We start from the raw sequence: 14,484 nt of genomic DNA, 5'->3' as shown, positions 1-14,484 counted from the left end.
AACTTTAACAAAAATTAAAGTATAATTTAATTTAATTATTCAATTTGAATTTCTGACAACATAATAAATCATGAAGAGTGAATTTACTTACAACTCATCAGTCTCTGGATCAAATGGGTCACACTGGTAGTTTCCCCAATAAATTCTGGAATACAATTTCAAACAACAAACAATTAAAAAAGGAATACTACTCGTGTCGAAGACAACTGTGTATACAAATTGTAGTACAATACGCTACGTGTGTGTGCACAGCGGACGTGTCATATGCAGACACTGCATGCTACGTTACGCTCTGGCTGGGTGGAATTCTGGAAAAACTAACTGAACTAGACAGACTGGAAATACGTTCACACCATCACGATCGCATGACTTAGCAATATCAAACAACACTTCAATGTATAAAGATGTTAAATTTATACTTGGAACCCGTGATATCCCTGCAGAAAAGTAGTTAACCGTGATGTATTTATTCACTAACACTGCCGTCTTTTTGCATACAGGGCGCTGCCATTTTAAGTGAAATGCATTGTGGGATTGAACAAACACACTGCGTCGTCTGCTAGTCCTCAGTAGTAACGGCAACTCACTTTGAAGTTCCAGGTTAGGCGGCCCACTCTACTGCGATTTATCTCACAGACCAACAAACTTTGACAATTTTTGTGTAGTTTATTTTGAAGACAAATAGCTTTCGGTGCACATCAAAAGATCAACTTGAAGTGGTTTGTAGTTTATTCTATTGTCAAAGATTATTACGTCATCTTTGTTTAATTTAAACCATACCTGAGAATCTGTTTTTTGTTTTCATATTCGTCTTCGTCTTCCAGTGCTTTACTCGGATCATAAACATCGGTTATGATTCTGCCATCAATCACAACATGTGTTCCTGTTATCATAAAAGTGTCGTAAACCAATTGGTGAAAAGATAAGATATCATTGGCAGCGAAAAGTGCTTAGTCGTGCTTTCAAGGCAACGACTGATCAGGCAAATATCTAGGAACTTGTTGGCCTTGAGTCGCATTTCAGTTATATAACTCTGAAACTTTACACCAATGACATGATATAGTAGTCAAGGTTTCACAGTTGCGGGACACCAAGTTGATCCACCACAAGAGAAAACCCAATATACAATGTAAAGCAAAGAAAGCTTGACCAATCTACAGGTTGTTGATATTATCGTAAGTGAGCAAAACGTGCCCGAGAATTTTCGTTTGCAAACCACCACACTTATAAGAGTGTTTTTGTAGGCGTCCACAAACCAACGGTATATGATATATGAGCGTCTATTGAATTATAATAAAATCAAATTTTCTGTTAATTAATAATTATCAGTGAAGGGTACAGACTCAAAATTAAACGGAATCATACCTGGCAACCCACTGGTGGGAGTGATGGAATTGATGGTTGGAGTGTTGCCGTTGTTATACTGTTGTGAGTATAAAATAGACAGAAAGAAAGCAAAATGAGAAGTCTTCCGTTTATATTTCCATGAAATTATCTGGATATCGGCGTCTTACATTTTTTCTGAGCGTTTGTGATAGCCAAGTCTATCCTACCGTTAAAGAGAAACCCGTTTTTTATGTTAATTTCACCGAAAAAAATACAATACCACGTTTTGTATAAAGGGCCTACGTTTTTGATAATCATATTTAATAAATGGTAACTTTATTAAAGGCCTATAATACAACAGCATTTTAATGTAAACTTGTTCAGCCTCATATGGGCGCTAATAGTCGAATCATTTTACAATAAACCATAGGCCTATACAGCATACTATAGAAGGAGAGAACCTGTGTTACCATGATTTTGAATTCAGACTTGATTCATTTTTGTCATTTCTTATTTGGATGTTAGTTTTTAGAGAGTTCACTGACACTTCTGAGGTTTATCACTGTCACAACACAAATTACCTCTTCATTACTGCCGTCTAAATGCAACATTGAGTCTTACCTCAAGCGTTAACTAAATTGCAATTAATATCAAGGACGTAGGTGTTTTAATCTTGTTTTGTTGTGACACTGCCATAGCAACCGTAAAACGAGCACCTGCCGAAGTTTTATAATTTATGGCATTACAAGTTCAAGGTATTTTCAGGCAAGTTCACCTGCGCGAGCGTGTATGCGCAGTGTTTACAGGGCAGTTGGACCATCAGACGACCACACCAACAGGAAAGAGACACATTTGTACTGCCGTTAACGGGACACTTCTTCAAACCAAACGTCAAAGGGCCGTTAAGTTGCTGTGTATTTCAACGCAACTTATTTTCTTTAAACTCTGTTGCATTTTGATGGAACTTATTTACCCAAAACTCTGTAAAACGCATCTTTGTTAAAGGTATAGTATAGGCCTATTTTGTATAATAATAATAATAAGACTTGTAATGCGCACATGTCCACCATGCTGGGTGCAAGGCGCAGTAAAACCAATTACCAAAAAAAAAAAAAAAAACATAACATAAAAAAAAAAAACACAGACACAACAAAATAAATTATTGAAAACCTGTGACATAAGATAAGTTTTTAGAAGAGACTTGAATTTTGCGGTACAAAGACAAGATCGAAGATTAAGTGGTAGAGAGTTCCAGATGCGTGGCGCGGCTGAAGGAAAATGTTAAAGCAAGATATTTTATTCAAAGATGAATTAGATTTATTAAAAGACACATTGTGCCTACTTTGTATTTGCAGTTGCAGTAAGACTCCACTGGCACGCCATCTACGATGACGTAAATACTGTATTCGCCCTCTTCACCCACAGACCTGTGAACAAAACAACAAAAGACAATACGGCATGACTAGGGAATCTCAATGTTTAAAAAGTCACATTGAAACCTTACAATATTCAGCGTTGCTCAGCCTAGATGAAACTTTGCACTGGAAGCCAATGACTTTAGTCTTAGAAAAGCGAATTTTATCACCATACTAGCCAAGAGACCCCAAAGAGAGAATAAAATGAAGGACGTTTCAGTTTCAGATATTTGAGGAAACCCAAGGTATTTTTATTACAGATGAACCCCACACAGTCAGGTAGGGTCTGAAAACCCAATCCACATAGTGCTCCCGCCGCGGCGTGAGTCGCACGGGGGTCTAGGTGGAAGGTCGGGAAAGATACCATCAACCCGAGAACCCAAACCATCGTAATTTGAACAACAGCACAGTACTAAGTGAAGTATTGGAGAGATTTGTTCAAACAGCGTATCGAGCCGTTCAGTTTTTAATGTTTTTTTTAAAATTCAGTTTTTAATGTTTAAGTTTATTTTTACCCATCTTGTTGTTTTTCTAATTAAAATTTGTTAAACCCTTTTCTTCTAACTGTAATTACACTCGCAAGTAATGTTTTTCATTATTCTCATTTGTAAAGACACATTATACCACATCATGTATACATTATGTATCCTGTATACAGATCTTGAAATAAATAAGTTTTATGAACACAAATGTATAGTTTAGACGTTACCTCGTGTCGCAAACAATCTTCTCCTTGTTGCTGTAGTAAGGTAAAACATCGCACTCGATGGTGTTGAACTCGGTTCTTAGGTACACCAAGTTACCTTTGTCTTCATTGCCAGCTCCAAAACTAAAGGGATCCGGAGAAAATTCTGGGAACCGAAACATAATTTGTGTTTTGCTAATTCGGGAAAAAATAGGAAGGAACACACCAAAAAGCAAAAATAACATCATGACGATGGGGTTGTTATAAACTGTTGGAAGCAACATGTGTGGCTTGGGATTGTTCATTTGTTGTCCAATCCAGCGATGAATGGATGACATCATGATATCATGACGGTTTACTTGAAAATATAAAAATACATGTTTATGATCGATGTAAACATGGAAATAAAGTACACCTATTGAACCACTAAAATGAAGAAAAACTTTATGAAAATACATCACTAAAACACGGATCACTGGTAGTGGTATCGGGCTATCTTACTTTTGTTTGCATTCTTAAAGGTATAGGCAAATCGGCAACTGCCGCGGGAGGATATAATTATAAACACCAACAGCCAATCTCTCTCATTACAACATTGGTTTAACATCCATGATTAGGAACTGCACAAATCAAGAAATTGTGATTCAGTAACTGGACGACAATATTTATTCTCGTCATTGTGAAATCAGCGGTTATCGGGGGGATTCGAACTACAACCTTGTGATTGCAAGTTAGTTTGCAGTCTATAACCACTTGACCGCGGTAGGCCCCTGGTTTAATCACACGAAACATGAATTCATGCCTCGGACTTTTGTGTCAGCTAAACCAATCTATATTTTACCTTGAAAACATTTTGGGCAACCGAGTGCCAGGCTCATTATAACGATCAAATCACTACTGTACATACTCTAGATAGTCGATTTAGGGGGAACGAAAGTCAATAGTATATCATGATCGTTAATGTCACAGGCGAGTATTTATGTTATTGATTAATGTGCAAACATTCGATGCTATTAGATGCTATCCGATGATAGGCAAACATGACTTGACACAAATCAATCATAAACATTACTGTACTTTGAAGCTTTTTGTTATAGGCCTCTGTCTATATATGCAAGTTCCTTGATAGGTTTTCTTGCCGGTAAATTTCACTATTATAGATTAATTCAATTATTATTTCATATAACAATGCATTCAATTCACTCATTTCCCCATAACTGTGATTCATTATTCCTTTTGAATGTTGATTTAACGGACCAATTATTTTCAAACGAACTAGTCAGATGTTAAAATGAATGGAATTTTTGTTAAAATTGGTCTTCTTATAAATAGTTTTGATTATTTTTTGATATAATTTTTTTTCTCTTTCCTTTAATTTGCCGTGTCTTATACGTAATCATAATTAAAAACTGTCTGGCAGTGCCGTTACTTTATAGACAAATTATTTAAGAATAAATAAACGAGGCAATTCGTCTTGAAATTCACCATTGTCTTCAACAAGGATGGGACACGACTCATGGGCGGGTGGGTGAATAAATAAACGGGAGTAGACTCATTCGGAGGGAGAGGGGTACATTGTTCAGTGCCTTAATGGATTTGGCTACTCTTTGTAAGACACAAAACACAGACATTTATTTTCGTGACATTGTTTTACTCATTTGTCAAAAACTACATCACCTCAGCAAGTAAGCTTTCCACCGTCAATATCTCCAAACTGTGTAAGTTTACAGTAAATCTGTGGACATTGTGTTTTGTGTTACCCTTTAAAACAAACATACTATTCTCACTAAATTCAACAAGTTAAAGAGGAATGACCATTATCTTAACACCTGATTTTATGCTTTTATTATCGAACTCATACCAGTATCGATTATAAGATGTGCTCGTTATATACCAGGACTTCCTAGCAAACATTCCCGATTCAATGCCTGTTCTCTCAAACCAATCCGTAAACACAGGAACAAAGACATGTTTTCCTTGCACCTTTATAAGAAAGTGCAGTTCTATTCTTCGGTCACGTTGTTGTAGTCTTTACCCCTGATGTGATGCTTGCTACGTCGCCATGGCTTGGGTGTAAACATTATATAACTTGAACAAATGGCTTTGCTTGTTCCAATGGCGGATTATTTAAAAGAATGGGAAGGCGTGATTGTTGGGGTTAATAACGCAGTGGCCCTGGGGCACTTATTGACGTGTGGGGGTGTTTGCTGTAGAGGATCGATAATGACTTGGCTGTTGTGTTTTCCCCCAAAGGTTCCCAATTAATTATATGCAATTTCGGGAATAAAATATCAGTCTGTTCTTCAATAATATATACTAGGCCTAAAGGAACTTCTGTATAAAGACTACAGCCACTTTTTCGAAAAAAAAAATCAATAGTTTTAAATCATTTGGTATTTGATGAAGAGATCGTTCAGCGTTTACTAAGGGAATCAATGTGTGGTGAAGAGGTTTTCAACTAGTGGTTTAATCCCAACGAGGCCTGGTTCTTGATAACTTCGTCTCGGTAAATTATCAAGATTCAACACGCTTTGATTTCCATTCAAAAAAAACTTTTCGGTCAAAAACATCAACACTTTTTAGTCAAAAAATAAAATAAATGCAAAAATTATAATTGTTCAATGATTTCTTTCACCACAACATCCCTCCAGCTAGCTAAGAAATGGTAAAGCCCTCCGCCGCCCTTGGGTAAACAACTCCTTTTAAGGGAATGCTGTGCGCGTCGCGCGTATCGCGTGATGTGGCACAACTGTTTCAGCCGTTGCTCTCGACCAATAGGAATGAACAAACTGTCTTATAAGAACAGGTGCAAGCTCGCGTGTCACGCCCATGTTTCAACACTTTTTACTGGTCATAAACAAAGGTTTATACACACCCACGTGACGCGCTCTCCACCAATAGGAATAGCGAAACTGTCTGAGGTATTTATGAATGTTTAATAACTGTACTCAACTGCAATCGAACATCGAGCGTTTTCAAATTAGTGTATTATGTTTGATATGCTTTAATGTGTGCATTTATTTACTAAACATACCAAAAGAAGTGCATTAGCTTCATTATTACAGAAAAATATACAGAGAATACAAAGAGTAAAAAGATGATAAAACTACACTAACTGAAGTGTATTACCTTCACCGTAAATGGTCAGTCGAGTTGCCCCGGCCACACTGCCGGAGGTCGGTGAGATAGACGTTACTCGGGATGATCCACTTACTGTAAGTAAAAGGTAAAATGAGGGGAAAGAAAGTTATTATAGTGAACTTGGTAGAATGCACAAACTGTTTGCTATTTTTATAAATGTTAAAATCATAGTCATATAAAGTTTAGTATTTTTAATTTTTAAGTATAATGAAGGGGGGGGGCTACTTTGGATAAATATAATTTAAAGGGAAGATTTGTTTTCATATAAAGATAAAAGGTCTACAACTTGTGACACAGAGGTTCCACAATTTCATCACCATCAATCATTATAATAGCACCCTTTGTTTGATTTGATGTAACTCCTAACTCTCTTTTCGTGTTATCGTTGTTCCATTATTTGCACGAGTTTATGCTGTCATAAAGTTGGTCTTTGACGGTCCGCTGGTATCAACGGACGCTTGTTTGTGCAAATATAGTCGTGAAATGAATTAATCCACACTATAAGACACCGACAAAACTAGGGGAAAGCTTTGGGGTGGTTGGTCATGCGTATTTTCATGTAAAATAACATTTTGTATAAAGTGGAAAAACAAATCTTTTTTACGGCTTGTTTTCTAGTTTTCGATGTGTAGGGCTACGTGCGAGACTTGAATAACTGATGTTTTTCTAGGTGGCACTTGTTTAATCAAAACTATAAAGTTTATATTTGCATTTGTCATAATTGTCCTTCCGCGCTGTTGTTTACAGTATGACATGTTATATTCTATGCTTTACGATAGTCTGACATTGTCAGTCACAATCATGTTTGCATGATTCGTAGCGAATGCTTTAAAAGACATTTCTGCATAAAAGCTTATAATGTACCAATAACTGGTATGTGTTTATATAAAAAGTATTTATTTCAAACGGGAGGGGCAGCCAGACACCAATTGGGATGGGTTGACCCCCCCCCCCTTTGTCACGCCAATAATCTACACGACAGACAAACAAAATGGTGTATAAAAAGTGGTTTTTGTTTTCAATGGGCGTTCGGACAGTGTTGTTGATCACGAGGGTCTGCATGGTGAAGTATTAGTCTTTCGCAAAATTCCAACATATAGGACCCGGCAAAGCAACGTTGGTGGAATAAAAGTTGTCACAAAAAAATGTTCAATACACCCAAGACCTGCACAATCTATTGAAGAAAGAGTCCAAACAATGGTTGAATGGCAAGACTTTTTAAAATGAGTGACCCTACCAGGTACGGTCGAAAACCTTTGTTCGGTCAAGTCAAACCAAAGAGGACGGGTTTCACTCAAAGGCGAATAATTCTGTTTCCGCTTTCTTTACTGTAAAACAACTCACATTTATAATGGATTTGAAACAAAAGAGTACCTACAGTCAAATCAAGTGACCACTTAATCGAACAAACCCCCACAGAGGTGCCTGTTTAGAAGTGATTTATTTTGTAACTTTAGGGAAGGCGGGTTCGATGAGGAATTGGTTCGCATGCTACGCGCTTGGGCCCTGCCGTGTTTTAAAAGGGGGTCAAGTTTTGGGTTTTGAAAGTATAGGTTTTCCCATAATTCTAATGAGTAAGGCGTATTATTGAATGTCCGATCAACACACCTTATGATAACAATTAACCGCTTATACATCGATTAAAGCATATGAAACAATATTATACACAAATAAATGAGAATTCATTTCACGAAGCCGGACTTTTTCGCGTACTTTACATTTCGCGGTGGAACGGATTGTCTCATTTTGAGACGCAAAATATCGAGATTGAGATGTTCATAATCGAACAAGGAAAAACACCTGCACTTTGTGCCTTCATTCCCTTTCCTAACAATTATTTCGATTTGCAGATACAGAATAGGTCGTTAAATTGTGTATGGTTTTATTGGCTTAAATTAGTTCTACTCGTCAACTGAACGGTGTTAGTTGCAGACACCTTTTTTACGCGGTTGTAAAAAAAAACCGTACTCGATGATGTATAGATTAAATAAGCAGATACGGCTTTCCTTCTATTCTTCAAATCCGAATTAACGCCTGGACTTATGGGTTACATAAAATTGCAATTATAGAGGTGAGAACCGCGAACAACAGAAAGCCGGAGAAATAGCGACTGTATCGTTTTGTCCTACGACATCCTTGAGACGCGGACTGGACAAAACCAGCTTATATCGAGCGCCATGGCAACGGGGCAAAAACAATAAATAAAGACGATTGTTCGCAACCGGTTTGATTGTAAACGGGGTATTGGTTTGACGTCAGTTTGCTCAGTTCACGAGTAATTTGGGCAGTCGTGCATGTGTTTGGAGGGTGATGAGACCACACCAACAATGAGGGATGTGGAGTGCCATGATTAAGGGGCAGTGTTTCGGCGGGTGGTGATCAATAGACACCACAGAGGGTGCCTGGTAATTAGGAACGGACGCAAAAGAGAACAGTACTTTCACCTTCCGTCATAATCCATAAAGTTTGATCAGCTTCTTGCCCTATTTGGTCAATCATTGGAAGCGTGTGTGTGGATGGGGTGTGTGTGGAGGGGGGGGGGGCTACTTCTTTATCCGAGATGATCCGAGGAGCTCCAGGCAATCTTCTTTAAACCCGCTAAGTTGCAAACCCTTAATCTGTTTAATGCTTCAACGAAACGTCAACTTTACTAATCCCCACGCTATGACGAGCTCCAGGCAATCTGCTATAAACCGACCATTTTGTAAGGAAACCCTTAATATTCCTCAATGCTTCAACGAATTGTCAACTTTTGCCATTTTTATTTGTTATAACTATCAATGTTTTGAGGACAAAACAAAACATAATACATGAACGAACAAACAAACGAAGCAAGACAGGATACACTTTCAAAATTGGGTTTGCCCGCACGAACTCTTTTTAAATCCTTGTCTTCCACTGATATCTGGAATGTTTTTATTTCGAGTACAACTTCCACTCAATGGAATGCGCTGTTTAGGCATATAATATAGGCCTACATGATCTCAAATGAAAGCAGTTACAAAGCACACACTTGAGCCATTCATTGGTAACCAATGTAAGCAGATAAACCAATTAAGTCTCAACGTGATCAAAGAGCAAGGCAAATATTGACATAATAAATTGTTAATTAAATGTTTGCTCGTTGGACGTTGCGTGGAAGTTAACATATGGTTCTTTTCTGTAAGCGCAATTCATAGAAAATATTGCAAATTTTTGTTTGCTATGTGGAAATAAGCAGTATATCAGTCATAGAGTGTACATGGGAAATTGTATTTTGGCTGGTAGTCATATTCAGGTAAGCATATTATTTGTGATTAGCTACCTTTTGTTCTTAAGCAGCTATATGAACTTATACTACATCACTGACGAGCACTATAAAACACAAATGTTCAATGACTACTGTAGCCCATAATAGTGAATAATGTGTCAATAATTCAAAGATGCAATCACATATAATATATTCATAGTTATAACTAATGTTATAAAAAACAAATGTAACTCCTCATATTGGCCAAACAGTGCTGGGTTTTCCGAGAGCATACTCTTTTCATGCAATTAGGCCTATACTTGCCAAACACTAATGTCTTTGGTTAAATGTTTTCATTAGATAAGAACTTCTTGAATATGTCCATTATAGGCACCCCAACCATGGCTTTGAGTTGACTCTCGCATAAAATATAGACATGTAGACCCACTGAAGTATTCGATTTTATAACGTTTTCTATATCTTCTTGACGTGTTCTGTTTTCCTTCATATAATTTCAACCTTGCCTTTGAGCCAACGATTCGTCGCATAGAATGCAGTTCTACATAAATTAAATTTAACTTCTACGTTTGACATTCACACATTTCCTGGAATTGCAGGTTAAGAAAGATGGCGCAGGCCAAGGTCTTGCGTCTTCATCGACTCAGAATCCCCGACCGAAGCTTTTCACCCCCGCCCGGTCGCTATATGACTCATCCCGCACTCGATCAAGAACACTGAAAACTGCTCGTCGTCCCACTATAGTCCGTATTGAATATAAAGCATGTAATCAGCATAATATATTTGTGTTTTTCTCAATGCAAGCTCTTTACGTGTGCGAATGCAATCGTATCTGATTTACTTCATTTATTTACGGTCGGGCTAGATTATGTAACGCACCGTGCATCTCGGGTATAGAAGGTGTTGCTAGGCAACGAGAGTGCATCTGACATTGTTCACCTTAAATTTTGTAGGCAATATACTACAGACCCAGAATGATTAATTATGCATTTACAAAAAAAACTTCCCAAAATTTGTTACAGGGTTACTGAATGTTGTTTTTATTGTGTCATTATAATATCAGATCAATAAATATTTTGTTTGCCCTTTCGGTGATAGGCTTGATTTACAAAACGGGACCACTTTTTGAAACGAAATTTCCACATATACATACCAATACGTTCATCAAACGGTTACAAAAAACAAAGGTATACTTTGCATTTCCAGCGACTTGTTCACTATTAGCAAATCAGTGTAGAAGAAAGGCGGCGTTGTTTTATTCTAATCATCAGTTCTATAAACTTGCAATTTTTAATTACGCCTACGATTTTTATGGAAACGGCAAGTCTGCAACTGTGATGATAACGCTTAGTCAAAGCAAACTACGGTTGGGGAATTTCAGATCAGGCCATTGTAATTTCCACTGTGGTGTCACGCAGGTGGCAATCCTATAGCCAGGATTGGCAGTTATCGAAAGAAAAATAACGATTTGGGCAAATGAGTTAACATGAAGAGATATAAAGGCAAAGGCTTTCGACATCATTCGATGCGATGTGTTATGCGATAATATTTAATAACATGAGAATCTTTTTAATGAATTTTGAAGATAATGGCGTAACAATCAATACTGTGTATTAATTTTTTTTAATAAAAACGAGCAGCTAAGCGTTCTCGCCGACCGCAAGTTTCGATCCCTCAGTAATGAAACGAATAGTTAATGACGCTTTAAATAAATAACACTATTTTGGCTAATAACAGAACATTCTGAAGTGTGACACTCTGTGGCACATGGAGACATTGGGCAAATACATCATACCACCACAAAATATACACGCACGGGGACTTCGTTTGACGGTAGGGATGATAACAACAAATGGAAGGACAAAATGCTGGCTGATGCCGTGGAGAAATAGAGAAGCATCCCACCTGCCTATTATTTTGATGGGCAACCCAGACCCGCGGAGGTCCCTGGTAAATCGACTCTCCGTACCCAGGGCAAGCAAGCATTGTACACATACATTTTTATCATTCCGATAAGAACAAGATAGTGAAAACAAGGGATTAGGCAGGACTTCTTGACACAAATTTAGATTTTACATCAGCTATACAATGAGTATTTACGACAACTATTTGAAACGGACAAAGACGTTTAAATGTTTGCGGTTTACCTATAGTTTGTCAGTATCGTTGTTGGGATGCAGTCAGAAGTCTTTCAACAACTTTGCCTTGCAGGGACGACACCTAAGTTTATAATACAACCTATGATACGGCATACGGAATTGTTTTTTTTGCTTAATAAAGGGGCCTGCATATTTCAGGCAGAAAGTATTTTAGAATAGTCGGCACTCGGTGTTAACTTGATAAAAGAGAGCTTTGGGATAAAAGGGTCCAGGTACTCATTTGATACACCATTTTCTTCATACTTCGAAAGTGATTGATTTATAGTTAGAAATATTTGTACGAAAGAGGTTAACGCCTTGCTCCTTATAAACAGCCCAGATTAAATTTTGCAGTATTATTCTAATCCAATTACTAATCACCCAGCTAAGCTGATCAAGCATTATTAATTTTTGTGATGTTGTAACCCAATGTAATCTAATTATCTTTGTCTCATGATGACTCGGACAAGTCTCGGGATGAAACTTAATCCGGAAGATGTTAATTAACTTGAGGTTATTATTTGATCTGTGTACACTTTTTAACAGTATGGGTTGTTTTTCCTCTGACAAAAATGTTTATGTGTGGTTCGGATTAGCTTTGTTTACTGTCCAAAAAAAATGGGAGATTACGAAGCAACTGATAAAACAGCATCACGTTTTGACAAATAAAGTACAGACGGACAAAGACAGTTGAAAATAACATTGGTTAGTCCATACCACATTTATGTGGCTATACGTGCAAAGCTTTAAACACCACTTAAGTAAGTGGGATTTGCGGCAGGACAGCTCTTTTTGAAACTGAAAAATCTTCCGAAACTCTAGTTTGCGGTTAAAGGAACACGTTGCCTTGGATCGGACGAGTTGGTCTATAAAAAGCGTTTGAAACCGTTTGTTATGAAATGTATATGGTTAGAAAGGTGTTTTAAAAGTAGAATATAATGATCCACACAAGTATCACTCAAAATTGCACGGTTTTCTTTTTACGTCGCGAACTATCACCGTCGGCCATTTATGGGAGTCAAAATTTTGACCCCCATAAATGGCCGACCGTGTTGTTGGACGAGGTAACAAGAAAACCACGCAATTTCGAGGCATATTTGTGTAGATCATTGTATTCTACTTTTACATCATCTTTCTAACCATATGCATTCTATAACAAACGGTCACAAAACGCTTTTCAAAGACCAACTCGACCGATCCAAGGCAACGTGTTCCTTTAATGAATATTCCCAAATTCGGAAAATACCACTCCGCGATAGTACAATATAAAGCAAGAAACGTTCTCAAAAGAAACCCTTTTCCCCAGAGGATCACAATTAAAGGCGCGTTACTGGATTGGTGAGAGTTGACAAAGTAGTCGCATTTTTTAGTGATCAACCACATACCTTTATACAATGCTATAAAGTACGCTTTCAAGTATATGAAAGCTAGGCTTATTCGGTTGGGCGAGCGAGTCAAGAGAAGATAATGAAAAGTCATGGCAAATGTTCAGCATGTGAACACATTGTCCATTCTTTTGGCTGTTAGCGATGTCAGCTGTTTCGTGGTGGTTTTTGTTTTCAAATACATTTCTCGAATTATGACATGGATTCATTATACATTGCTCTCAGTAAACTTCATAACTACAACTATATAACTATGCTTTTGTATCTTTACTAATGCTGTAACACAATTTGGCTGAAGTCAAATGAATAGCTCATATGTTCTTATTAATGAACCATTTCTCAACAAGAACATTGAGTAGAACTTTCCTTTTCGAAAGGTTTATAGACTTGAGTATTCTCACTTAGCAAACAAAGAACAACACCCCGTTTTCGGCGGCCTGGCTGATTACATTTTTAAGAAAATGATTGATGTCTACTTGAAGAAAAACACATGGTGTCTCAACAAAGACGGAAGCCTGAATCAACTAGCCCATCAAACATTTGTTCATATATCATAGACTAGTAGATGGGAATTCAACTCAGACTTCTGTTAAGACATGTCTATTTAAAAATCTATTTAAAAACTGGACAAAGTGAAAGAGCTTACCACTAACTCCAAGCAGAGTCAGTAGAGTGGTCAGTCGCAGCAGCGCCGTGCTGGTCGTCAGGGACGCCATGACTGAGAAGCCGTTCCACTAAACCGCAACTGAAGAGAGCCAGTCCGGTGTCCACACAAGTGGCCTAAAAACCCACTTCACCCTGGCGTACCAGACGCTGGTTAGGGGACGCCTTTCTTGTCAATTTGACCATGGAGTACAGTGAAGAGTTGAACAGCACCCCTGATACTTTGAGCAAATAACTCGTCTGGGTATATCATATGAAGATTTCCACTATGCGCTCACTGAGATTAGATAATTTAATGAAGACAAACCACACAGACGGTTGCTTTAGAGCAGCATATTCGGCTTGCACCGAGTGGTGGCGTAAGTTACTTTTCAAGGGGGGGAGGGTGATGACACAAACACAATAGACCTGTTTTTAAGCACGGATGGCTGAGTAATGGGAGCAGGGGCCTTTCTATACATAATAAGTGTGCCTGCCCCCCCCC

At 37.8% G+C, this 14,484-nt stretch overlaps 1 protein-coding gene across 1 annotated transcript in view; it reads right to left on the bottom strand.

The window, feature by feature from the left end:
* The window catches only part of LOC139941100 (fibrocystin-L-like), a 58,459-nt gene extending 44,187 nt beyond the window's left edge, over positions 1 to 14,272 (bottom strand). Inside the window, exons 1-7 of the mRNA XM_071937531.1 lie at positions 13,984 to 14,272; positions 6,556 to 6,639; positions 3,451 to 3,592; positions 2,669 to 2,753; positions 1,366 to 1,423; positions 781 to 883; positions 92 to 145 (exon numbers count right to left, since the gene is read on the bottom strand). Of these exons, the coding sequence (XP_071793632.1) occupies positions 92 to 145; positions 781 to 883; positions 1,366 to 1,423; positions 2,669 to 2,753; positions 3,451 to 3,592; positions 6,556 to 6,639; positions 13,984 to 14,053 (596 nt within the window). The 5' untranslated portion in view covers positions 14,054 to 14,272. The remainder of the gene's footprint in view (positions 1 to 91; positions 146 to 780; positions 884 to 1,365; positions 1,424 to 2,668; positions 2,754 to 3,450; positions 3,593 to 6,555; positions 6,640 to 13,983) is intronic.
* Between the last annotated feature and the right edge of the window lie 212 nt (positions 14,273 to 14,484).

Source organism: Asterias amurensis, chromosome 8, assembly GCF_032118995.1.
Source record: "Asterias amurensis chromosome 8, ASM3211899v1".
NCBI lineage: Eukaryota > Metazoa > Echinodermata > Asteroidea > Forcipulatida > Asteriidae > Asterias > Asterias amurensis.
The sequence above is the reverse complement of the archived record's forward strand: the minus strand, read 5'-3'. Positions and strand labels throughout refer to the sequence as shown.